At 43.8% G+C, this 25101-nt stretch overlaps 1 protein-coding gene across 3 annotated transcripts; it reads left to right on the top strand.

The window, feature by feature from the left end:
* The first annotated feature begins 609 nt into the window (after nt 1-609).
* taok2b (TAO kinase 2b) lies at nt 610-24647 on the top strand. Of its 3 annotated transcripts, none has more exons than XM_053865033.1 (20): nt 610-1144; nt 3023-3163; nt 6160-6231; nt 6304-6405; nt 8408-8453; nt 8547-8643; nt 8870-8983; nt 9394-9485; nt 9585-9678; nt 9992-10073; nt 10477-10644; nt 11332-11538; nt 12314-12513; nt 12739-12916; nt 13029-13157; nt 13246-13449; nt 14824-15063; nt 19673-19885; nt 20882-21064; nt 21642-24647. In XM_053865033.1, the coding sequence occupies exons 2-20, from the start codon at nt 3032-3034 to the stop codon at nt 22575-22577; spliced, it is 3489 nt and encodes a 1162-aa protein (XP_053721008.1). In that variant the 5' UTR covers nt 610-1144; nt 3023-3031; the 3' UTR covers nt 22578-24647. The 3 variants fall into 3 exon arrangements, with proteins under 3 accessions (XP_053721008.1, XP_053721007.1, XP_053721006.1); XM_053865032.1 differs by having other exon boundaries at nt 19673-19894; XM_053865031.1 differs by lacking the exons at nt 19673-19885; nt 20882-21064; nt 21642-24647 and having other exon boundaries at nt 14824-18734.
* Nucleotides 24648-25101: the final 454 nt, after the last annotated feature.

Genomic DNA, 25101 nt, shown 5'->3' with positions numbered 1-25101 from the left:
TCTGAGCTAGTCGAGAGACATGTTTAGAGCCAGAAACGGACTGCTTCTCGATCATCTCCGAAGACTGTTTAAAATAACTCCAAGAGAAGAAGAGGGATCTTCAACCAACCACATGCTGACGGAGACCAATGTGCACTGCAATAGTGACAGTGAAAATGTGTAACTCACTGACAAAAGAAATTAAAAACCTGCATATAGCACAAGTGCTTTCAAGAAAATTGATCTGTTATATCTACCAGATAATGTGATTAAGCCACTAAACAATGACACATGAATGAATAGAAAAATTTAATAGTATAATTGTATCCTTTTGAACAAATTTCAAACATAAGTTTTTGGTTTGTTTTACAAACAACCATCCACGTTTCTTTATTTGATTCCTCTTTTCAACTCTTTTATTTACATGTATCTAGATTGTTTCCCAATACATTCTGTGTGTATTTCCCTAAAGGTGTATTGAGCAAAGATCATATTCCAGCCAATGAGCTCAGACAAAATCTTGACATATACAGTAGGTACATGAGTTGGATGAACATTTTACATCAGACCACGCGGGGGAGGTAGACGTCAGTTCACCGATGCTTGGTCTGCGTGTGGAGCATCGAAGAAGAGAGCTTTCCTCTTTCGGCTCCCACCCCGCTCCGCCATCATCAAGTCCCGAACAAAAACGAATGAGAGTCGAGCAAAATGACGAGAACGCGGCCTGGGAACGGTGCTCACAGGCAACTCTAAAAGTAATGACACCTCGAAGTGGCCCGCGGAATGGAGCCGTGAAAGTGAATGAACCAGTTCCTTGTTAATGTCGTCCCGGGCCGTTTGCGGCGGTAGGTTGTTTGGTTAGCGCTTGCAGCTAACGAACGAATCCGACTGAAGGGATCCCTCGTCGGCTGTGCCACTGGCTAGATTCGCTGACCCGGTGCTATCTGCGAGCTGTCAGCGCACTTGACCGTCGTATTACTAATGTCATCGCGAGATGAATCACTAGCTGTCCGACTGACCGGGAGCTTCGGGATGGCGAGGAGGCAGTATGGTGTTTATTCGTGTTGAATAGACATCAGCGACGAGCGAAAGGGAGCCAGACCACTATTTTCCAGCAGGCCAGTCAGCTAGCTTCCGCTAGCTACAGTGGATCCCATAAACCACGGTAAGGATGCTTTCAGTCACTGATCCCTGAGGAAAACACTGTTCTGACGCGCATTAATGTTCAGTACGGATGTGTTCTAATTTTGAAAGATGCGAAAATAAGACAATGTGTTATATTTTCTTGCCAACATGCCTGATCGTTTTTGGATCGTTTTTAAATGATATTGGTGTTGTAAATGAAATCAGGACATGGTCAGTTACATGTGTGTTATTCACATAAAGAGGATATTGCAGACAGTAGAGTTCGTGCTAGTAACCCCGCGGATTATCAGACGACCCCTCAATTCCATAATCTTTCCCCATCCCAAATAATGATGGGGGATGTCAGAAGTCAAACCGTCTGTACACATGAGTGATTTGTCTGCTGTTCAACAACGCAACCTGATGTTGGTGGTGTGCAGGCTGCAGTGCACAAACCAGATGTAGTCTTCCTTTTTATTGTGCAATCATGTAATTCAATACATTCAATACATAGAAATTGTGACCATACAGCAAACACTTGAGAGTTTGCTTTGAACTAACTAAACGTTTGAGAAAAGCGGCCTAATCCACCTGAATTCGATGCAGAAAGCAAACATCAAGCAATATAGAGACATTGTTGTGTTTATTTCCTGCCAGACTGGACTTTTTTTATTGGAGACTCTTGAATACATGCCTTTATTCGGATGCACAGATACCCTAATTGAGCAGCCAAGTGCAAAAGCCTTCCAGCTTCCTCCGCTGCGATGCACTCTCCTCGTCTCATATTCAGTGTATTATCTGGATATTATTGGGCAATTTTGGGCATTGAAATTCTTGAGCATGTCAAAGCAAAGCCAGTGCGAGAGGAATTTGTATCTCTTAATGCTTTTTTAATACTCATTTCCATGTGTACCCGATTGTGTATATTACGCCATTATTGTTATTCCAATAACAATGTTTTTATGGCACCTGATCATGTTAATGACAATTTTGATTTTTGTAATTCCGCTTATGTCAAAGTTAATTATAATATTTTCCACTGTCGCTTTAAATTGTCTGTATAATGAAGCCCAAAACCAAATCATGTTTTTCATTGTCGCATATTTTCTTTGCATTAACACCCCCTAGATGGGTAACGGATGTGACCATCTGTAATCTTAATTCATTGATTCTCTCAAAAGCCTGTGATGTTTTATGATTATGTCTGTACTGATTTTTGCTTATAAAAATTGAGACATTCTATTAACGACATGATACTTATGCATCTAAGTCATGTGAAAGTAAATTGCAGAAATACTCTTCTGCCTGGGTGTGTAAAGCCAGGCATATGTTATAGTAGTGACACGCTAATCTTATGAACAAGCTCCAGGGCCCAAAAGAAAATGTGACAAAATTAAAACTTGAATTACAACAATATCACTCTTTACCATGAATTCCACTGTAATAATTATAATATAATAATTATTCAGTATTATTTCCTGTTTGACAGGATTTTGTACCTTAAACAATATGGAAATTCTTTAGCTGCTGTTGGTCTTTGATTCAGGTCAGCTGTGGCAGCCACTCTAACAATTGAAGTGTTTGTTTATGGCCATTTCTTTATTTGCTGAGTGCATGCTAGAGGCTGTGTTACAAGCTTGAAAGAAGTTCTGCTTTTTGCTGGAAAACCACAAGCTTCCTTCTCTGTCGCAGCATTATCATGTTTTACTTGTTAGCTGGTCAGTTTTTCTGAGAATCACAGCAAATAATTTTTCATGATCTAAAACAATGGGCGTAAGTTGATTTGTTGAAGTGTTTAGTTTCTTTACGGTTTACAGTGTAATGGTTATACAGAGAGATTGTTGGTTGGCTCAGTGTTTTATGTGAGATTTGATTTTTGGCTTACAGTTTCTCACTTTGTATGATATTTTCCTTCTAGGCGCTGGCCATGCCATCGAGTGTGCGGGCCGGGAGCCTGAAGGACCCGGAGGTGGCTGAGCTGTTCTGCAGGGAGGATCCTGAGAAGCTCTTCACAGACCTGAGGGAGATTGGACATGGCAGCTTCGGAGCGGTCTATTTTGTCAGTAACATTCTTTCTTGACAGTTTGTCATTTACGTTTACATAGACCAAACCTGTGTGCTTCTGCCATGTCTTAAGGTGTTAGCAAACTTAATGAGACGTATTACAACTAGGGATGCTTCGATCAGGATTTTTGCTGCAGATCACTGATACCGATCAGCCAGAGTGCCGATCATCACCGAATACCGGTCATATGGATTGAGAATGAATTTGTAATCAAAATGATGAGACTTTCTGTGTACATAATGTGAACAAATGTAACAAACTTAAAATCATTCTAATTCAGACATATACCTCTTCAAGGTGGCAAAAATAGAAAAACCTTTAATGCAGCAATTATTTGGGCAAAAGAACAACTGAAAAACATTTATTTTGATGTGACACGTGGTAGAGACAGAGAGCACCGCATTTATGAAGGTTTCCACTCTGGATGTTTAGATTCAGGTGGCTTACGAACGCTGCCCCTGACTCCAAAATGGCGACAAATCCGGTCGTTTCTGTTTCCATGTCTCCGTGTAAACGACACCTGAGAAAGGGCGGTCATCTAGCTTGGTGAAATTAATAATTATTTCTTATCATTCCGAATGTCACGCTTGGACTGGCGGATGTTGCCAAGCGTCAGCTGCGCTAACAGCCTGCTTGTTTGCTCGTAGAAATCCAAATTACAGTGACCGACTGCGATTGGTTGACTGGACTGCAAAGTATCATGGGGAGTCACCGTAACTGAGCTTGTTGTTGAGAGTGATGGCGACTCTGGTCTATGTTAAGACAAGCAGCTGAACTCCATGGAGAAATGGAACTGTGACCGGTGAAACAGCCGTCAGTTGTCACGCTGATAGCTCGCAACCCATAGGTTCCCCACCCCTGTTTTAGATGCTGGATTTATGCCACAGTTGCCGCCTATCTAACAGACAGTTTAACTGGGATGTCACAATAGGATGCAATCACCCTTTTAGTTGTCGCAGCGCCAAAATTTCAGTAATCAATACCAAGTTCTATGAATTTCCATGATTTTCAATGTATATCCATTCATTTGTTGCCAATATAAACAAAGCCAAACTTTCTCGGGACAAAGTCAGTTTGGCTCAAAAATCTGTGATGTGATCATAAACCATCCATTCTGCCTGGCGTGGTGAATTTTGTACTCACTTGCTCAGCAGGAGGTGTGAAATTTGGCCCAAGGCAACTCGACTCACCATGCGGGAAATTACATGACCAATAGGCACTGTGTGCGCCAAATAAATGAGTTGGCTAATATCCATTTGGGAAGAAAACAAATGAAAAAAAAGAAGCTCTAATGTTGTGGTTTTCAACTGCATCAACTAGTCATAGATGACTGCTGTCACAGCTTATTCTTTGTAATGGATTTAGTTGCTTTCAAATGACAGCTGGGTGTTTATTGCTCTCAGCTGGTGAGAGTGACAACTGAAAGAGGGAAAACCAATGTGAAGGTAGAGTATCATGGTGGGAGGGAAGCCAACAGAGCGGCTTTTGACATTGCGGACTCTGTCTTGAGACGGAGACCATTCAGTTCCAATACATTTCAACACAAATGAACCAGGTTTTGGCATCAGACTTTGGGGGCTAAGTGCAACATGATAAAAGCAAAGCAGTAAAGGGTTCTGATTGTTGACTAGGCGGACAACATCATTCAAACTCCCAGAACACTGAGGTGTGCAGTAGGAGAGTAGCAGCAGGATACTGGTGCTGTGGAACATTGAACAGCGCTGCAGTTCGAGACTCGCTATGTGTGCGGGTGTTTGATAACGCACGTGTTTTTGCCTTTGTTAGACTGATACTGTTACTGTTTTCACTGCTGTGATCCTGCAGCTGCGCAGCTGTCGCCATGAGGAGAACAGCGAGAAGGAAACACTGATTTTTCTGATGTTTATTTGATCATTTTTGACATCTGTACATTTTAATCAGTACTTCAGTAAAAAAAATAAATACATAACTCGACCTTCAGTAATCTCTTTCACTTTGTTCAACGTGTTGTGGGAACCGTGTGGATAAGTCAAGACACTCCTCTGCTATTATGTGATGTGTTTCCACTATTTTCTTGATAACACTCATGTTTACTTTTTGGTGTGAAACGCCGCAACTGTTACAGCCGCGGCAGAGGTCTGTCATTTGTTAATATCTGAGTTGACGGTGACTCGTAGTCATAGCCCCGCCAGCTGAGGAGGAAAAAAAGGACATCGCCTGAGGCGCAGAGGCAGGAGGCTGCACAGCAGGGGGCGAATCAGACTCAGGCCACCTGAGACAAAAACCACAGTGTGAAAAGCCCCATAAAGTTACAAGGCATTCTGCCATGGTTCACTAGGAATGTTTCAACTTGTGACATTCTTTGACTCCATCCCAGTCAAATCAACTACACCGTTACATTTCTGCAAATGCTATGAATAAACCACTGGCAAGAGAAGTGAATTCACTGCTTAGTGAAATGTTCCAAATAAGGGCCCCAATTTTCCCTCCCTGGTGTCATTTTTGTTCCAACTTCTGGGGTTTTGGTGTGTTGTATGCAAGTCACTGCAAGTTCAACATTCTGTCAGGAACTGATACAATCATTTGTTGCTAAACAGGAAGTTGTAATTTGCCCGGGCCACCCAAACTTTCCTACATGACCTGCCGCTACCTCTAAAAGGGCCACTTTACTCATGGTTTGGGCACACTATTTTTTTGTTACCTGATGTTTAGTAGTGCCGGTAGTTATATATCAATTGCATCCATGAAGCGTGTGCACATTCTTAGCTCCCGTTTTTAACTAATGACTGAAATCAAATGTAATTCCAATGTTTTCCGTTCCCAAATGTTCAGAGAATTGTACTTTTGGAGAAATGCAGACTTTCTAAAAGGCTTGTCTGTGAAGTCTTTTCCATCCATTGGGCCAAGCAAGGAACAGGCGTCCAGTAGAAGACATTTTTGCTGGGTTTATGTCCCAAAATGTTGTTGTAATTGAAGGGTTTGAAGATTTTGTTTTTCTTGTGTCACGTCAGGCCCATGACATCCGCACCAATGAGGTGGTGGCCATCAAGAAGATGTCTTACGGAGGCAAACAGTCGAACGAGGTCAGTGGTGTTTATTGTTCAGGAATGTGTTCATTGTCGACTCTTGGTTATACAGAACTGTTTGTGCCCTAGAAATGGCAGGACATTATCAAGGAAGTGAAGTTTCTTCAGAAGCTGCGTCACCCAAACACTGTTGAGTATCACGGCTGCTACTTGAGAGAGCACACAGCATGGGTGAGTAGCTATTTTTATCCCAGATCAGTTCTTTCATTTGAATCGGTTGATTGGTGCAGAATTGTCATATGTCAAGCACAGCTATTAAAGAACTCGTAATACTCATAGTCGGCTCCCAGTGGTGCACAAAATGGTTTTGGATGAGGTCTTCTGTGAATGTGCTTAATCTCCTTTATCCTCCTAAGGACTCGAGGCCAAAACAAGCTGCCGCCACTAATACCTATCTTTATAAATGGAATGTATCAAAAGTCAGAGTGGGCAGTCTGGAGTGTATTTTGCCACAAGGAGTCCATCTGTCATCCCTGCCAGTTGTTCCATCGTTCATCAGCATTGTCACTTGCGATTTAATGAAATTGAAAAAATGTAATCTAATTACCATACAATTGGAATGATGCTTTTAACAGAGTTTGTTTCACTGATCAACATTGCCTTGTTGTTGCTCCTATGTAACTGAGGGGATAGACAATATTGCCGTGTAATATGCATGAAGAATGAGAACAGTTCTGCTTGAATTTTTGTAATTGTTAATACTACCATGTATATATATATATATATATATATATATATATATATATATATATATATAGTTTTAACCTTTACCAAATCGGTCCTAGTACTTCCATGTTTGCCGAACCGTGCGATTGGCTGACATGTATTTAATTGATATCCTACCAAAATCAGAATGGACTATTTATTGCTTTATTCATTTGCCAGGGAAAACAATAACCCATACATGTCAGCCAATCACAACGCGTGGTTCCACAAACCCAGAAGTGGTAGGACCTATTCAGTAAAGGTTAAAACTCACACATTAACACCTGGCAAATAATAAAAATATCTTCAGAGGTGTATAATTGTCTGCTGATGAATGGATTCTGGTTTTGGTGCCATGGTTTTGGTGCCATATCTAACGAAAGCAATGTCTAATACCTGCCAGCCAATCACGACGCGTTGCAGACCATGGAGAAGAACAGACTTATACTTCACAAACGACCCGATGACACTGTATTTTGCGGTTATAAATGTTACGCATGTGATGCAAAGTGCCATAAAATCTTTCATTTCAATTTCCTCTGGCTCATTAAAACATTTGAAATAAAGAAAATATTGTATCTGCCGGATGTGACGTCATCGTCCCGCTGCACATTTGGTAAGCAGACAGTTTTGGTACTGTGCCTTTGGTGCAGTTGACAGGCAGAACATTCTGACTACTCAATTGCTTTTGACATTTAATGAGTAATTAATAGTCCTCCTCACTGAGTATGACAGAAGAGCGACGTCTTGCCATGTGGCTCTCACTGAGACGCAACAAACTAGTGAGCAGGAGGGAGCAGTGTGGATGTTCTCTCAACTACAGGAATCTATCTCCAAAAATTTACCTTGATCACACCATTACTGAAGATCTGAATGCTGTTCATTTCACCCTTCAGACTCTGTGTACAATGAGAGAAAATTTTACATCACTCTTTTTTCGAGAACACTCTTCTGAAATGCTTTAGCTACATTTTCTTCATTTACTTTTGGTTGAATTTTGCACACTTTTTTTTAATTTCGCATTTGGTATTTTAAACAGAGGAAAAAAATATATATCTGTACTGAAAATGTGCAGAAGTCATGCTCTCAACACTGATTCAAACTATTATACCGTTACACCCATGTTATCCACTCTACCTTTTGTATAGTATGAAATAAGTTCTGAACATATTTGTGGTCTATGCACAAGCGCATGCAGGGTCTCACCACAGGAGTTCTTTTTAAATTACAATGTCAGGTTGTATCACACAGCTATCTGTTATTATTGTCGATTATTTAGACATTCTGTGTTGAATAGGTCTGTCCGTACTTGTGCTACTGGAATTGTGTTAGTTTGTATTGCTTTTGAAGTCATAGAATGTAGTTTGGCTAATCAGTCCAGTGAGACGCACTGCACTAAATGTTGCTCGATTCCCTGGCAGACATGCATTTTGACAAGTTTTTTTCTTCTACTTGCTTTTCTCTCCAGCTGGTGATGGAGTACTGTCTGGGCTCAGCCTCAGATTTGTTGGAAGGTAATAAAAAAAAAAATCTTGGAACTAGGATTAACTCGGCAGCTATTTATCATAGGCAAGTAGCCTCATGTCTCCGAAATCTCTCACCCACAGTCCACAAAAAACCCCTCCAAGAAGTGGAAATAGCGGCCATAACCCATGGGGCATTGCAAGGACTGGTTTATCTTCACTCGCACAACATGATTCACAGGTAGTTCTGCATTATACATTTTTCTCACCACTTGCTTTTCTCTCCTCCCTCACACTTTGTCATTGGACAAAATGAGAACAGGGACAAAGCACAAACTGTACTGTCTGAGAATATGTTACATAAGGAATGCCTTCTGCAAAAATACAAATTGAATTTAATGCTTCAGCAACACCTACATTTTGCCAATAGCCACATTAAAATGATCTCTTTTCTTTTCTTTTCTCAGAGATGTGAAGGCAGGAAACATCTTGCTCACAGAACCAGGACAGGTGAAGCTGGGAGACTTTGGTTCTGCCTCCATTGTTGCGCCAGCCAACTCCTTTGTGGGGACACCTTACTGGTACGACAAAATAACAGATTAAGTGTGCTCTTTTATACACCGTGTTAACGTTTGGACTGGTCAGAGAAGTCAAATCTTTTTCCATGTACACTTATTTACTTCACCGGTCATACCTCTAGAAGTGATTGCTGCTACATTTGAACTGGCACTTGTTTATAAAAGCAAGTTTATCAACCATTCAATGTGTTGGATTTTGGGGTGTTGTTCCAGCTTGGTTGAGTAAACGCATTTACTATTAGGGTGCTGCTATTTTCCCATTTTCCTTCTCAGGTCTCACTTTGAGCAGTTTCTTTTGCCTTTTTTTTAAATGAATCAAAGATTTTTTTGTGATGAGAATAATTCAGCACAGTGTGTTTGGCATCCCAAAGAGCTGTTATTAATGAACGTGGTTGTTGGTCTTCTGCATGCAGGATGGCCCCAGAAGTGATCCTGGCCATGGATGAAGGTCAATATGATGGAAAGGTGGATGTGTGGTCTCTTGGCATTACCTGCATTGAGCTGGGTAAACTATGACTTCTTCATTGTCATTGTTTCTGTGAGAATAAAACTGTAACTGTTATACAACTTTCTTTACTCCTGTCACTCTGCGTCTCTGTTACAGCGGAAAGGAAGCCTCCTCTATTCAACATGAATGCGATGAGTGCCTTATATCACATCGCCCAGAATGAGAGTCCTGTGCTGCAGTCAAATCACTGGTGAGATGAACTCAAACTCATGTGGCAACTCATTGTGTTAATGTCATTTTTGCTGGGTGACATTTTGTTTTCTTTTGAATTTCACATCGAAGCCAATTAGTAGTCAAATATATAAAGTTCAACATTCAACCAGTGTCTGTTTTCTGTAGCGTTTACTGCCATGAAGCAATTCAGTTCAACAGTCCTTGATATATCTCTGTCGACGTCCTACTGTGATTCATTTATCAGTGCTTTTGTATTAACATCTCCTACTTCTCTAAGAAGTGTTGATTTCTCTGTGCACCACAGCTGAATTGTGTTCTACCACTTTTAGGTCAGATTACTTCCGCAATTTTGTGGATTCCTGTTTGCAGAAGATCGCCCAGGACAGACCTACCTCCGATGTGTTGCTCAAGGTACCAAATCATAAAACCTAATTTCTCTCATTCTCTTCACCTGGTCTCTGCCTGGAGTGGCACCGGTGAAGGCTATCCACCGATGTGCAAGTTGCCAGTCTGTCTGAGGCTCAAATAGACTAACTTTCTCACAATCTCACACCTATTGACAAAACTCTGTATGTTTTTGGAACGTGCCTTGACCAAACCCACACAAAGACAGTGAGAATATATAAACTCCACACTGAAACTCAACACACACACTCACTCCATCCATAGTTGTCACTTCCAGGGAAATATCGAGATATACATTCCATTTCAATGATTTTTTTTTTTTTAATTTGAAATTAACTTCAGCATGACATAGTTGATTACATTTCTTGGCTTCAAGACTCATCCAAAATTCTCTTTCACTGTCACACAGCACCATTTCCTATGCAGAGAGCGTCCCATGACTGTAGTGATGGACCTCATTGCACGCACCAAGGATGCTGTCCGTGAACTAGACAACCTTCAGTACCGGAAAATGAAGAAAATCCTCTTTCATGAGGCCCACAATGGTCCTGCTCCAGAAGGAGGTGACGAAGAAGAGGTGAGGGCGTTTATTATAAAGAAGATTGTGCGACTTGAGTCAGAGGTGTTGCTGTTGAGCCCTTTGTTACCGTTGTACTGTTGTACTGTTGTAATTTAGGATCAGTCCTGTGAGTCTGAAGTTCATGTGGGAGTCTGACTCCTATTAAGCATGCACCAAGGAATTTAGCTACAAGACACACACACACAAACAGTGAGATCTGCGTCACTGTTCTATCCTGCTTTTGTCTTGGCTGGGCTGTATTCTGTGTACTTGTGCCCACTCATTTTCACAAAAGCCTTGAACAGTTCCCTGCTGATGTGCTTCCTGGTGGAATGTAGAGAATGGCAATGGACTTAGAAACGACAGGCGTCAATTCTGTATCTGTTCTGCATGGCTGTATTCAGTGTGACTATATTTAGTGCTGTCATTTTCAATTTTCTATTGTCTTTGGTGCCCAATCTGAGATTATCATATGCACTGACTCTGTAATCGAGTACAGTTGCCCAGAAAGCAAAGTTCTCTCACATACCATAACTCATTTGACAGCTCATTAATACTCTGTCGGCACCACCCCTGGATTGGTTATGTTATGTGGTCCTAATCTTTTCAGCCATGCCTTTTTTCAGTATGGTCACTCCCATCTATTGTAAAGTTTGCTATCCGTGTGGAGCACATGACAGTCACACCCGTCTCTCTTTGAACCAGGATGTGGAGCAGTACATGCTACGCACAGGTACAGTCAACAGCATGGAGAGCTCCCACTCGCTACCGTCCATGTCCATCAGCGCCAGCTCCCAGAGCAGCTCAGTAAACAGCCTGGCCGATGGTTCTGATGACAGCGGGGAGATGGCCATGATGCAGGAAGGAGAGCACACAGTGACCTCCAACAGTTCCGTCTTGCACAAGCCACTGGTCAGTGTTTCCTGCAAGTCGTCTTGTGTTTCTTTATCTCATCCCATTCCATCCTCCGTTTTGCTAGTTGCTTATAGTTCTTGCCTAATGTTTTATAAATTGTGAACTCTGAAAGAAGAACTATGTTCTGGTCCAAAGTTTTAGGGACATAACAACTGTGAGCCAATTGTCGTATTCAGCACTCAAACAAGTTCCTGTATGGTAAAGTTCTTCTCATCTGTGATCCAGTAACCAAATTAGTTTCAGCTCTGTCATGATTTAAATAAAATCTTATTCTCCGTGTGGTTTTACACGTCAAAAGTACACTGCCTAAGGTAAATGGACAGATGCTCTGTGGAAGTCAGCCGCTCCAGCTCAGGCAGGAGCAAAAAGTGAATAGTTTCATGCATCTTGTTGCGAGAATATATCCGCCAACTAAAACTGGCAGCCTCCATCTCATGTCCTTCAAACCTCAGACACCTGGAGCTGTTAGCTGAGTGGGCTAAACTCTTGTGGCTGTCTTCTTTTAAGATACAGAAATCATGGCATGAGGGGCCGCTGTTCTGTCTAGTCCGGTTTAGTCTGATTCTGTTGATTCACACTGAGCTGAATTCCATGCATCAAGTCATCACAACTAGTTTGTTTTGTTATTTTTCGGCTGGGGCAAACACTTTGATCTATATGGTAGAGGTGAAGGATGATTAGACGTAGTGTGGCTGATGTGTGCAAAGGGAACAATTTAAAAATCCTTAAAAGCAGTTCCACTCATATTCCTTCTCTGTTATTTTTCCTTTAGAGCCATGACAATATCTATGATGACCCCTATCAACCAGAGGTTGACTCCCAAAGGGAGGCTTCCTCTGCTGGTGGTGGTGGTGGAGGAGGAGGAAGACGTCGTCGCAGAGACCACTTTGCTACCATCAGGACAGCATCTCTTGTCACTCGTCAGATCCAGGAGCACGAGCAGGGCTCTGCCCTGAGAGAGCAGATGTCGGGGTAGGCTTTTTGATTATTTATTTTCCTTTGTTAATGTATTTTAGTTCAGTCAATTTAACACATAGATTGGTCGTATTTTCCATGGATGGATAGAAGTGACTAGAACTGGTGTCTTTTCTAGTTTTTAAAATGTCTGGTTTAGAAGTGTGTTTTTTAAAGTCCAACCTTAATATCGTATATTAACCAGAACCCTTTCTGATTGAAAAAAAATACATTCACATACAGGTACAAACGGATGCGGCGTCAGCACCAGAAGCAGCTGATGGGCCTGGAAAACAAGCTGAAGGCCGAGATGGATGAGCACCAGCTGAGGCTGGACAAAGAGTTGGAGAATCAAAGAAACAACTTTTCATTGGAAGGAGAGAAGCTATCAAAGAAGCACTTGGCTATCATGGATAAAGAGGTGTGTTGCTATCACTGTTGTCATCTAGATCTTCTGAAGTGCTGTCGTTCTTTAGTTGTTGTCAACTATTTCCATTATCCCTTCAATTATCGAAACTAATTCTGTTTTTCAGACAAAGGCAGTCCTGACAGAAGAGAAGAAGTTCCAACAGCACATCCTGGCTCAGCAGAAGAAGGAGTTGACAAGTTTGCTGGAGTCCCAAAAGCGACAATATCGTCAACGCAAAGAGCAGCTCAAAGAGGTTTCTCTATTCAGTCATCTAACAACGGTGTCTGCTGTGCTTTCCTGGCTGTATCTTTTTTACTCTTACAAACTGTTAATAATCTTAGGAACTAAATGAGAACCAGTCCACACCAAAGCGGGAGAAGCAGGAGTGGTTGGTGCACCAAAAGGAGTGCATGCAACAGCTGCAGGCTGAGGAGGAGTCGGGTCTGCTGCGCCGGCAGAGGCAGTATTACGAGCTCCAGTGTCGTCAGTACAAGAGGAAGATGCTGCTGGCTCGCCACAACTTGGAGCAGGACCTGCTCCGAGAGGTACCATAGTCACCCATGCCTCCGAGTTTCACTTTCACTTCTTTGACCTCCATCCCGCCATCCACCTAGCACCATTTTCCCCTCTCATACGTCACCAAATACTTGAACATATTTCAGTATTTTCTTATGCTCTGTGAGGAAACATCTGTTGGTCACCAATATAATTGCACTGCGCATCCCTGTAATAGCTTTAGCTGAGCTAATGAATAAACAGCTCAATCCATTCGATCCCAATTATTATGAAATTTCAATTTGCCTATCTGCTGATCAGCGTGCAAAACATCCCGTTTCCTCCACTTAGTTTTTCATACATATCTGTGTTTTGAAAGTCAATGCAGATTATTTTAAACAAGTCTCAGAACTCCCTCTTAGGGCGCTTTCACACTGCGGGTTCTGTCTCGGGTGGGTCTGAGTCCGACTCGCCCCCCGCTCTGCAGCCTCGCACCTCTGCGCCTCAAACGATGTCCTTTTTTTTCCTCAGCTGGCGGTGCTCTACGAAAAATAGCTGGTTTGTGACCCACAATGAAGCAAGTCTCAAGGAAGTTGTCATCAGCCGTGCGACAACCTATTTACCATCACCGGCTTGACCTCCTTATTTCTCTGTCAGTTCTTAACATTACGAGCCGTCCTCACCTCAGAACTGAACTGATGACGGAGCTCTGCCATGGCTTTAACAGTGTGGCGTTTCACAGCCAGAACTAAACAGGAAAGTGTCTTATCATGCTTGTTTTACGATGAAATAGCGGAAACAAGCTGCGTTGAACACAGTGGGAGAGATTACTGATGATCGAGAAGGTTTTAATCAGTGAAGTTCAGATCCCGACATCAGAAATGATCAATGAATAGTCTGGTGATCTTCAGTAACTTGGGGAAAATCAGCGTCTTTCCTCTTCGCTGTCCTCATGCAGACAGATGCGCTGCAGCAAGACCGCAGCAGTGAAATTAGTTACTGTAGAGCGCGGCATTATTCATTTAAGCAAATCTGTCTGGCAGCGATCAGACCCTTTACTGCCCGGCATTTGTCATGTGTGTGTGGAGTCGCGCTGTACACGTAGTTTCCAGCGTCTAGCGCCGAGTCGCCTGAGGCAAGAAGCTCACCACCCGCTGAGCAACCCGCTGAGAGTTTCCCGAGACGAGGTGCAGCTCTCCAGTAGGGATCAGGTCCGTGGCCAAAACCCGACTCGCTTGTGTTCACATCTCGGACTTCTGAGCCGAAAGAGCTTTGTCTCGAGACAGAACCCATAGTGTGAAAGCACCCTTAGACACCTCCTGCTGTTACATTCATCTGGTCAGTGGCGAACTGAACTACTGACAAGATCTTTGAACTCTAAAAAGTGTTTTTGAAAATGTATATTTGGTTTGTTTGCTCACCAGGACCTGAACAAGAAGCAGACTCTGAAGGACCTGGAGTGTGCTATGCTGCTGCGCCACCACGAGTCCACCCAGGAGCTGGAGTTTCGGCAGCTTAGTTTGGTGCAGCGCACTCGGGCCGAGCTGATCCGCACTCAGCACCAAACGGAGCTCACCAACCAGATGGAGTATAACAAAAGACGCGAGCAGGAGCTGCGTCAGAAACATGCTATGGAGGTCCGTCAACAGCCCAAAAGCCTGAAAGTGAGTGAGAGCACCACCACCACTCAGAGCCAGGCACCACAGAGTGGCTCCTGGGAGGAGGGGAAGCTGGTGGAGGTTGTAGATCCTGAGCTGGAGAGTCAGTCGGACGACGAAAAGATTTCTGATGATGGGGTCACAGAAGGAGATGATGGATACACAGTTGACGTCTGTGCTGAAGACGAGGAGGTGGAGTTAGGGAGGGACCACAAGAATGTTAAACAAGATGATACTGAAGAGAGAATACCAAATATTACGGAGGAGGAAGAGGATTGGCAATTAAATGAGGAAGAGCTAGAGGTGAGGGAGGTGGAGGGAGATCATGGGGAGGAAGAGCACGGTGAGGAAGAGGATGATAGCAAGGCTACACAGTTGGATGCAGAAGAAGAGGAAGAAGGTCGGGGTGTGGCTGACGGGTGTTCATCTGAGTTTATATCCATGCCCATTGAAAAGAGAAGACCCCCAGAGCGAGAGTTTGATGAGCTCTCAGAGTTTTATTTCCATGAAAATCCAGAGGAGTTGGATCCTGGGCCGGCACCGCTTCCCCCTCCACCTCCCCAGTCATCTTTCCCTTCTCTTTTCTCTCACATCATCTGCCTTCTTCTGTCTCTATCCGCAGCAGCACGGCCTTCTAACTTTACTCTTCTGGCTCTTTCCATCTTCCTGCTCTCTCTCCGTCGCTCCCCACCGCTTCCTTCTCTAGCCTCCCTCATTCTCTCTGCTGAGTTGGCCCTACTGGCGCTTTTCTTCTCCTATCTCTTCCTGCGTTCCTGCTGCTCACTCTCTCTCTCCACCTTCTTGTACCTCAGCGTCTGGGCCTCTGGGCTCTTCAGCCTGGGGCTCTCCCTCAGTCTTGGGATCTATTACATTCCCATGATTCTAATCTCGGCCTCCTTCCTCAGCTCTCCCTCTCTCTTTCTCTCACTTTACCTGGTGGTGGTGCTGATTGTCCGGCCGGCCCGTGAGTTTCTCCAGCACGCTCCACGCAAAGTCAATCGTCTCTGCATGCGGTTCCTGTTCCGGCTGCCTCGCCCGCTCTTTGCCATGTGCCAGTCAGTCATGGGAAGTATGGCAGAGCGAAATCTCTACGAGATGTTTCCGAAAGCTGGACGCAACTGGGGAGTTCGTCAGTCCAACATTCCAGTTCCCCTGAAAAGTTTGCCTTTAGAGTATCAGGCGCGGTGCAGGAGCTCCTCGCTGTGGAGCCGGGGCGTGCTCTGGGTCAGACGCTTCAGCAGGCGGCCCCTCGGGGTCCTGGCAGACATGGCCAATGCTGTGATGGTCAAAATTGCCAGACACGTGATTAAAAAGCTTCCACCCATAGTTCGGAGCGGATTGACCACTCTCGGGCTGCTGAAGGAGGAGACACCGAGTCGGCTGCCCCGACTGCTTCCCCGCGAGGTCAGAGAGAAGAGGGCCAGAGAAAGACTAGCGAGAGAGAGGGAGAGACGGCGGAGAGAAGAGAGGGAGAAGATGTTCTCTGACACCAGATGGGAGTGTGGTCTGAGGAGAACTTCTTCAGGCAGATTTGTGAGGGGGAAGGTCAGACCATGGAGGTAGAAATAGTTGAGAGCAAGTTGTTTATGTGGCACCAGCGGTTCTGCGCCAAACAGAGGAACCTGCTGGCGTTTAGTCTCGCAATCACGTTTCCTTTGAGATATTTCAATGTTCAAATCGGCAACTATGTGGGGTTTTGCACTTGAAACAGTGAATTTCACAAAAATCCTCGAATTGGGACTTGTGCTGTCGAATATTGAACCTATGTGAACATATATCGTGAGCTGAGAGCAGTTTTGCTGTGTGATTCCTCTCATGTAGCGGGAATCCTCATGCAACATCTGGCAGCTAAACGAAGTGGTCCTTGTCTTCATGGCAGAGTATTCGGATCAAACTGCTCTTTCCAAATACGTGTGAATAGTTACTTGCGTCACAACTACCTAGAAATTGCAGAATCGTTTTGTCTGTTCTGCTGTTGAGGAAGCTGCGAGTCTGTGCTGTGACTCATACATTTTCTGCAATCCAGTGGCCGTTGATCTTCTTTATATTTGTTCAGGTAAATTTTCTTAAAAATAATTTTTTTTTGTTTTTGGGAGGGGCGGGAGGTGGAGTGAGGGCTTCAGTTACTGTAACCAAACCCAGTGACGCTTTAAACCTTTTATTTTTGCTTTTTGTAAAAGTTTATTTTCATCACCATCTTTTTTATTATTTTGCTCTTATTTTCTAAGACAAGTATTTAATAGGTGTTTTTAAATACCGCTGTGCAATCGTATGCTGTTTTTTTTGTTTGTTTTTTTAAGTTTATGTGATGAGGTGGAGACGGAGCTCTACGCTGAGATCAAATCAGTTCAAGACAGTTTTCTTGTCCGCCATTTCAATCTCCAAAAAATGACTGAAGGAAAGTAGGTTAGAGAATTTCACTAAAGTCATGTTTGACACTAAATCTGCTTAAGTGCAATAAACATCTGGAACAACATTAGATAGCATCTGGTGGAAGATTGAGAATCATCCAGAAAATCACAGGGGATGATCTTAAGTCGTACATGACAATCATATAGACAGCAAGTTTGAAGTCTCGACGGTATTGTAAGTAAGACACTCAAGTGATTCTGGGTCTGTACAACTGACTCTCCCCCAATTAGGTCTGATGTTTCCTCATCACGGTGAACTCCATTTTGGCTCATGCTGCTTGCTCCTAGTCCAAATGAGCATGAACTCAAACCGAATTATTTTCAGCCCTTGTCTTGTGATCGTCATGACACCTTACTGTACCATTGCCCGTAAATGGAGTAACTGTATCTGGTGGGTAAACAGAAATGCAGTCGGCAAACCAAAACCCTGCCGTTATTTCAATGGACAATTAGTGTCTATTGACTGTTCCTCAACGTTGAATTTAATTTATAATCGATATTCAGAGTAGCCGCCCCCCATCTTGGTCCCCTCAGACTTGGCTGTTTGTGTCTTATTTATAATATGATGAGGCTTTTGCTGTCCATGTAAACGCTTTGAGACGCACGTGATGAGCAAAACCTTTGTGTTTTAGCTAGAGAAACTATTATTATTGCAGTTTCTGCAATTTTATTTGATGATTTACCATGTAAACTGATATATTTTCATATAAACCTGTAGCCATCGAGTGCCTTGTGAAAGATGTCGGCATGTTGTTCAGTAGCAGGTCGTGCGGTAGAGACAATCTGTGCTTTAAAATGAATTAATATATATTTGAAACCAGTGTAGCCTTATTTATATGAAGCCATAGAGACAATCTCTTGATGCAGATTTATCAGTCCAAAGATTGGTGCAACTACTGAATGTGAAATTTTGGTTGGAGCGATTCTCCATCAGAAGAAGAGTAGAATTAGCTGCAGTTAGTCTGACCTAAATATTGAAAGGGTTGTTTTCATTGAAGGTTAAATTCAAAGCTTACTTGAAAATGAAGGATTTTCACATTTTGATTTGACAAATATATTTTCATATTGCTCATGAATGTCACTTTATCTGCCATGGTCCATCCAAATATACTCAAGCTTTTTCCTGTTCCACTGTCTGTTCACGTTTGTATCCTCCCGAGTGTTTGAGCTTCTGAATTTAAGTTCTGCAGTATTTTTAAGTAAGTTCTGTGTTGTACTTCCCAAGTTCTTATTTCTTCACTTCCAAATAAATTTGTTTGTGTTCAATTCATTGTCCTGTTTGTTTTTGAGTTTCCATTATTACATGTTCTTTGAGTTCTCCCCCCATTTATGTTGTTGCTAAACAAGTCTTCCTGCGTCATACACACTTTATTTCCATCATTTGTTAGTCCTGCCCCCTGACTATATTTTGTGTCATTAAAAGCACCAGCCAAATACACCTACGTGTCAACATGTAACCATTGTGACCCCTAATCTTGTGTCCCCTCCATGTGGCAGGAGAAATGCTTCGCAGGCATTGCAGCGTTGTCAGGAACAGCTTTTTCCTTTAATTATTTAAAGTCCAAAAACTATTCATGTGACAATAAGTGACTGCAGGCAGGAGCACCAACATCAAACTATTAATACCTTATTAATATGTTAGAAATAGTTCAGCTACTCTCCACTTCTGAAGGAAAAGTACGATACTTTCTTGAGTTTTAAAGCAATTTAAACTAGCAATAGTGAAGTAAAGTGATTCCTGATGAGAAATATACAAATGGTAGTAAAGTATTACCAGAGTCCCAAGATGATGAGGTACAGCATCTTGTGAGATGTGACATGGTAGTGAAGGTCAATGACTAATTCACTTCAGAGGTCTTCCATAACTTAAAAAATTACACCTCTTCTTGAACTGGTTTGGGTTTGAAAATGTTTTCCTAGTTTTAGTTGGTTTCCCTATGTAAAAAAAATGGAGGCTCAACCCCAAATCCCAGCTGCTCAAACTGAATGACTCCCACTGTATTTTAGTTTCTTCCTCAATTGCGGTGAAATTCCTGTGAGGAGATGAGTGGTCACTTGAACAAGACTAATTTCATATCAGAGTTTTTAAATCAAATTTTCTTCAGGTAAAGGTCAGTACTGGACTCCACAATTCACTTGAACGAATGTCCTCCCACCTTAGCTGCAGCCACTTTTGACCTGTGATCATCTTCTCTCCTCATCAGTCCAAAGAGCTGCAGATCAAGCGTCAGTTCCAGGACACCTGTAAGATCCAGACCCGGCAATACAAGGCTCTGCGCAACCACCTGCTGGAGAACACGCCCAAGTCGGACCACAAGGCGGTGCTGAAGCGTCTGAAGGATGAGCAGACCCGTAAGCTGGCCATCCTGGCTGAGCAGTATGACCACTCCATCAATGACATGCTGTCTACACAGGCTGTGAGTAAGGCAAGGACAAGTCGTTCACTTCACACCCGCACCACACAGTCACAGACAGCTGTGTCTGACCCGAGGCCCGCCCACCTGCTCGCCCACCAGCCTCGCTCTGACCCCACAGTGTCCACCTCAGCCCACCTGTCCCAGTGTTGACCTTATCCATGTTTCTGGTCCTGTGTGAGTAGCCGTCCAACAATGCCCTCTGACCTTCTGGAGATATCTTGACCGCAGCAACCTGACTCCGGGTACTCCGGAGTCCTCCACCGACTAAAAGATTCAGACTGAATGCCTTGACTACATGGTGCCTGTTATACCTCCATGCTAGACCTCAGATCATGTGTCGGTCCAGTGTCGCGGTCCACCGTGTCTCTGACATTTGACCTCAGGGACCCTGACAAAAGGTTCACAGTAAGTGAACTTCCTAGAAATAAAGAAATTGAATAACGCAACGGAAGGTCAACATCACGTGACCGAGGAAATCTCACCGTGGCTGCGGTTTTGTGATGAAATTATGAGTTCTGTTTGGAGAGATACCAAAATACTGAATATTGAATGTGATAATATAGGCTTCCTAAGGAGGCCGGACTAGCACACTTTCCCGGTAGTGAGACAGGAAGAGCAATGTAGGTTATGAAATGTCTCGGCCGGCGGATGATATAACGCGCTGCGTTATTACCTCACATGTCGCGGTGCCAACATAAGCCTCTCAGCCAAATCCCTGCTGCCCTTGTTTGTGCGACTCATCCTCCAGTTAGAAATCTCTTTTGGGAAGTTTTCCATCAAAAACGATTTAATTCAATCCCCTGGACTGCCAGCGTCCAGTTGGAATATTGTTACGTAACTTTCACAACTCGACCCTCTTCTCATGCGTCTTATTCTCCTCACTTTTGTCTCTATTTTCCAACTTCCTGTGTCTTCGTCCACACGACATCTTGACAACTCAACCCAATATCCCACCCAAATATGATTATTTATTTATTTATTATTTCTTCCATTCAGCTGCGGCTGGATGAGACACAGGAAGCAGAGTACAAGGTGCTGCGCATGCAGTTGCAGCAGGAGCTGGAGCTGCTCAACGCCTACCAGAGTAAGATCAAGATCCACACCGACACACAACACGAGCGGGAGGTCAAGGACCTGGAGCAGAGAGTGTCCATCCGCCGCGCCCTGCTGGAGCAGAGGGTGAGCTGCTGTTGCTGCACACTTGGACAGAATAGTGATCAAGACACCACTTGCAAATAAGAGCAGAATCTGGCCTGTTAGATTAACAGTGACTCACGGAGAAATGACAATGGCATTGACGCGCGGTGTACCACAAGGCTCAGGGCTTGGTCTCCTCCTGTTCAACCTGGGTCTGCTCATGTCCAGACTGGACAGTTGATACCCAGAATGCACCTGGGAACATGTGATCCACTTCACAATTTGGAACTTTAACTGAGTTAAAGAAGCTTGTCACACGATACTGTATGCAGTATTTGAGCTTCAAGCAGGTGTGAAATCTGTGCCCATCCACGGTACTCACTTAGTTATCACCAAAGATGAGTCATCCTGCACAGTGTTCTGCTGCTGAAGCAGTACAACGTGAACCTTATTTTCAAAATAATGTGAAACAATTATATCAAAAACAACATGCAGATTTGAGTCTAAGACTAGTCTCTTTTTGCATCATGAGATTTGATCTTGGACGGAAAACATTGAGTCAGATGGTGAGGAAGACTGGTGCTGTGTGTTGAACAACTGTCTTTCCCATCCCTCTCAGATTGAAGAGGAAATGCTGTCGCTACAGAACGAGCGTTCCGAGCGAATCAGAACCCTGCTGGAGCGCCAGGCCAGCGAGATCGAGGCCTTCGACTCAGAGAGCATGCGTTTAGGCTTCAGCAGCATGGCGCTGGCCGGCATCCCTGGCGAGGCCTACTCCAAACAAGGCTATCCAAACGCCCCGCCTCCGCCCTCCCGCTCTGCAGGTCACTGGAGCCACGGCATGCACCAGCAGGGCGCCCCCCAGCAGCAACACTCGCGCCGCAGCCACAACAGTAGCAGCAGCAGCGGTATCAGCAGCGGCAGCAGCGCCGGTGACCGCAGGAGCGAGGCTTCCTCCTCGCATGGTCTAGCTATGGCCCTCGGCCTGGGGAGGGACGGCAGGGAGTCTCATCACTCGTCCCGCTCCTCTGCCTCCTCTTCGTCCTCCTCCTCCTCGTCTTCCTCCCACCACCAGCGGCACCACCTCCCGCAGCACTACCACCACCAGAGCACGCCCCAGCTCTACCGCGAGCGGGAGAGGGATAGAGATCGTGAGCGGGAGAAGGAGAAGGAGCGGGAGTGGGCTGGAGTACGTGGCTCCGGCGGCGACCTGGCTCACCCTCACCCCCTGCCCTTCTCCCATCACCTTCCTTCACGCTCCTCCTCTCAGTCCCTGGCTATGTTGCCGCCCCCACCACCGGCTCCCCCGACAGTCTCTGGTCCGTCCTCCTCCTCCTCTTCTTCCTCCTCCTCACAGGGGGGGATTTATGGGGGCAGCGGTCTCGGCGTGCGAGGTGCGCCTAGTCTGATGGCACTAAGGAATAGCCCCCAGCCACTGAGGAGGACGGCGTCCGGCGGGGGGCCTGGAGGGGCCACAGGAAGTGATGGCGTCCTCAGCCGAAGCACCTCAGTCACTTCACACATCTCCAATGGATCCCACATCTCCTACTCTTAAGAGGGAGAGCCAGTGGGACCAATCTCAACCAGGCTGCAGCTCAGTACTCTCAGCTTCACTTTGCTCTCTCACCTTCCAACCAGCTGATTTTGCAGAGGACCATACAGCCCTCTTCAATTCCAAAATGAGCTGACCATGAGGGCAAAGAGGACTCCTTATTGAGCTGCACCCTGCTTCACTAGACTCAGGGTGAGAGTGGAGGATCCCCAGCAGGTTTTTGAAAGGAGGAGGAGGAATGTAAGCACCTGTGACACTGTTATTGTTTTTAAAGGGTTTTATGTCAACATTTGTTTGCGACTATAATGGAACTCTGATCACAGTAGGCAAGGAGAAACTCTTCCCCTTCCCCAGAGCTGCAGGATTGGCGGCTGCCGTGTCTTCTTCTATGATATTCTTTGCTGGAATGGAGAAAGTGAGATAAGAGAGGGAACATTTCTTCAAATGTGCGTGTACACGTATGTAATCTGTGTTGTCCTGCTGTACCCAGCACGAACTTCAGGAGATAAAAGAGAGAATCACAAAGGAGTCACTTCATGCGTCGTCCTGCTGGAGGTTTGCTGTCACGTTTTACTGACCTGTTCTTTTTCAGTGTCGAACACAGACAAAACTTGTTGCTCGGAACGTCACCGATGCCTTTAAGGGGTACTTAAAGGGATTTTGTGCCATCAGAATATTTATTTAATGACCTCATAATGATTTCAGCTGAACACAACGAATGTTTGTCAAAAGTAGAGACTATTCAAACTCGCCGCTGGAGGAGAAACATTTGTGTACAAACTGAAGAACAGTATTCATGTTGTGTTGAATATTTAAACGACATGGGTGTCTACAGGAATCACTCCGACGCATGAAGATTGATGTACAAAACATTGTTGACATGACCAAACACATTTGACATGTACCGTAGCTGTTCAAGTCTCACTGGCATTTGAAATTACTTGTTCCACATTTTTGATGGTCAGTGTACATATATATATAAATATATATGGGATTATAAAAAAAAGACTAAACACATCAGTGATTTTATATAGTAAGAAAGATAAGAATAGTAATTTTGATATATTCAAATGAGTATTGAAATGAAAATTTAGAGCAGCAGCTGCATTTTCTATTGGTGTCGATATTATTATCACTAATCCTGATGTTATCGTTGTCGTAGTCACATCTTTGCGTGGAGAATATTGGCCCACTTTTGAACACCGGGAGTCGGGAAGGTGTACAAACAAAACGCTGGTTAGAAAAGTTGTCAGGTATGGTGTGTGTTCAATGTGTTGAAGGTCACTCACAAGAGCGTTGTAAATTATGTGTCAAGAAAACGTATTATGCCACTTTTTGTAAGCAACAAAACCATTTGAAGCCACTTTGAGAGCAGCAACACAAAGGAGGAATTGCCATTTAAGAAAAAAACAACATGGATGAAGAGACTCACATGAACTTTGACTTCTGTACTTGCTGAAAAAAAAAGGATTTTATAATTGGCCACTGGAATGTAAACACTGGTTTTAGTTTCTTTGTGTAAGGGGGGACTTCTGGTAGAGAATTTGCCAGATGAAGTGCTGTGGTGAGCGTGAGGAGGAGAAGAGGCCGGGCCTCGACTGAGCCGCTGCGGACGCAGCAGCAGTGACCGGAGCAGCTACCTGAGAGGAAGAGGTCTGCTGAGGCCTGGCAATTCTTACTTCCTGTTTCTTTTTTCTTTCTTATTTTGTATTTATTAAGAAGATAATCACTCTGTTTTTGTATGACTCCGAAACACCAGCTCAACACAATTCCCTGTATTATCTACTACTTAACGCTTGGTTGGAATCTCAGTGCATGCATAAACTCGTTATATAAATATACAATTGGGAGGAGGCTTGTGTGGAAACGTGCTTGTTGTGTTGGTAGGACGGCTGATGATGGACAGCACATTGAGGTTGTAACCATAGATTTAATATTTCAATCAAGCGCATCAATGCTTGAGAACGGAAGAAACAGAGAGGGACCGGAGACATGTATCGGAAAAGAAAAAAATTGTTCTTCAGCAGGTAACATTGAAATTTAAAAATAAAAATAAAAAAAGATAATAAATTGATATTAACACGTTGTTTGTATTTTATGTCTGAGTCTTTAATGTGTTTAATTCTCAAACCCCAGATTAAATGAGCTATAATAATTATAATAATAATACAAATAGAATCATAGTATTGTAGACTACATAAAATGAGTTGAAATTAATGAATAAAAAATGTAAATTAAAACTAAAGAGAAGAATGATCACGCAGCTTAAAGAGGAAAATACAGGTGTTACCCAGCACTGTTTAAACATTGAAGCGCCCGAGGGTGGAAACAAGTTTTCTGATTCTGCGTGACAGACGATAAAACACAGTTTAACCAGTTTTTCACCGCAATACTCCGTTTGATAAGAAATCATTTCCACATCTGCTTAATTTACATATTGGCTGTGACGTCATCGTCAAGACCCCGTGTGCACCGCCCTTTAAGATTCATTTGGCTGTTAATAAACAAGCGGCTGCGGCGACTTCCT

The sequence above is a fragment of the Synchiropus splendidus genome, chromosome 5 (assembly GCF_027744825.2).
Source record: "Synchiropus splendidus isolate RoL2022-P1 chromosome 5, RoL_Sspl_1.0, whole genome shotgun sequence".
Lineage (NCBI taxonomy): Eukaryota > Metazoa > Chordata > Actinopteri > Syngnathiformes > Callionymidae > Synchiropus > Synchiropus splendidus.
This window is presented reverse-complemented; position numbering and strand designations above follow the sequence as displayed.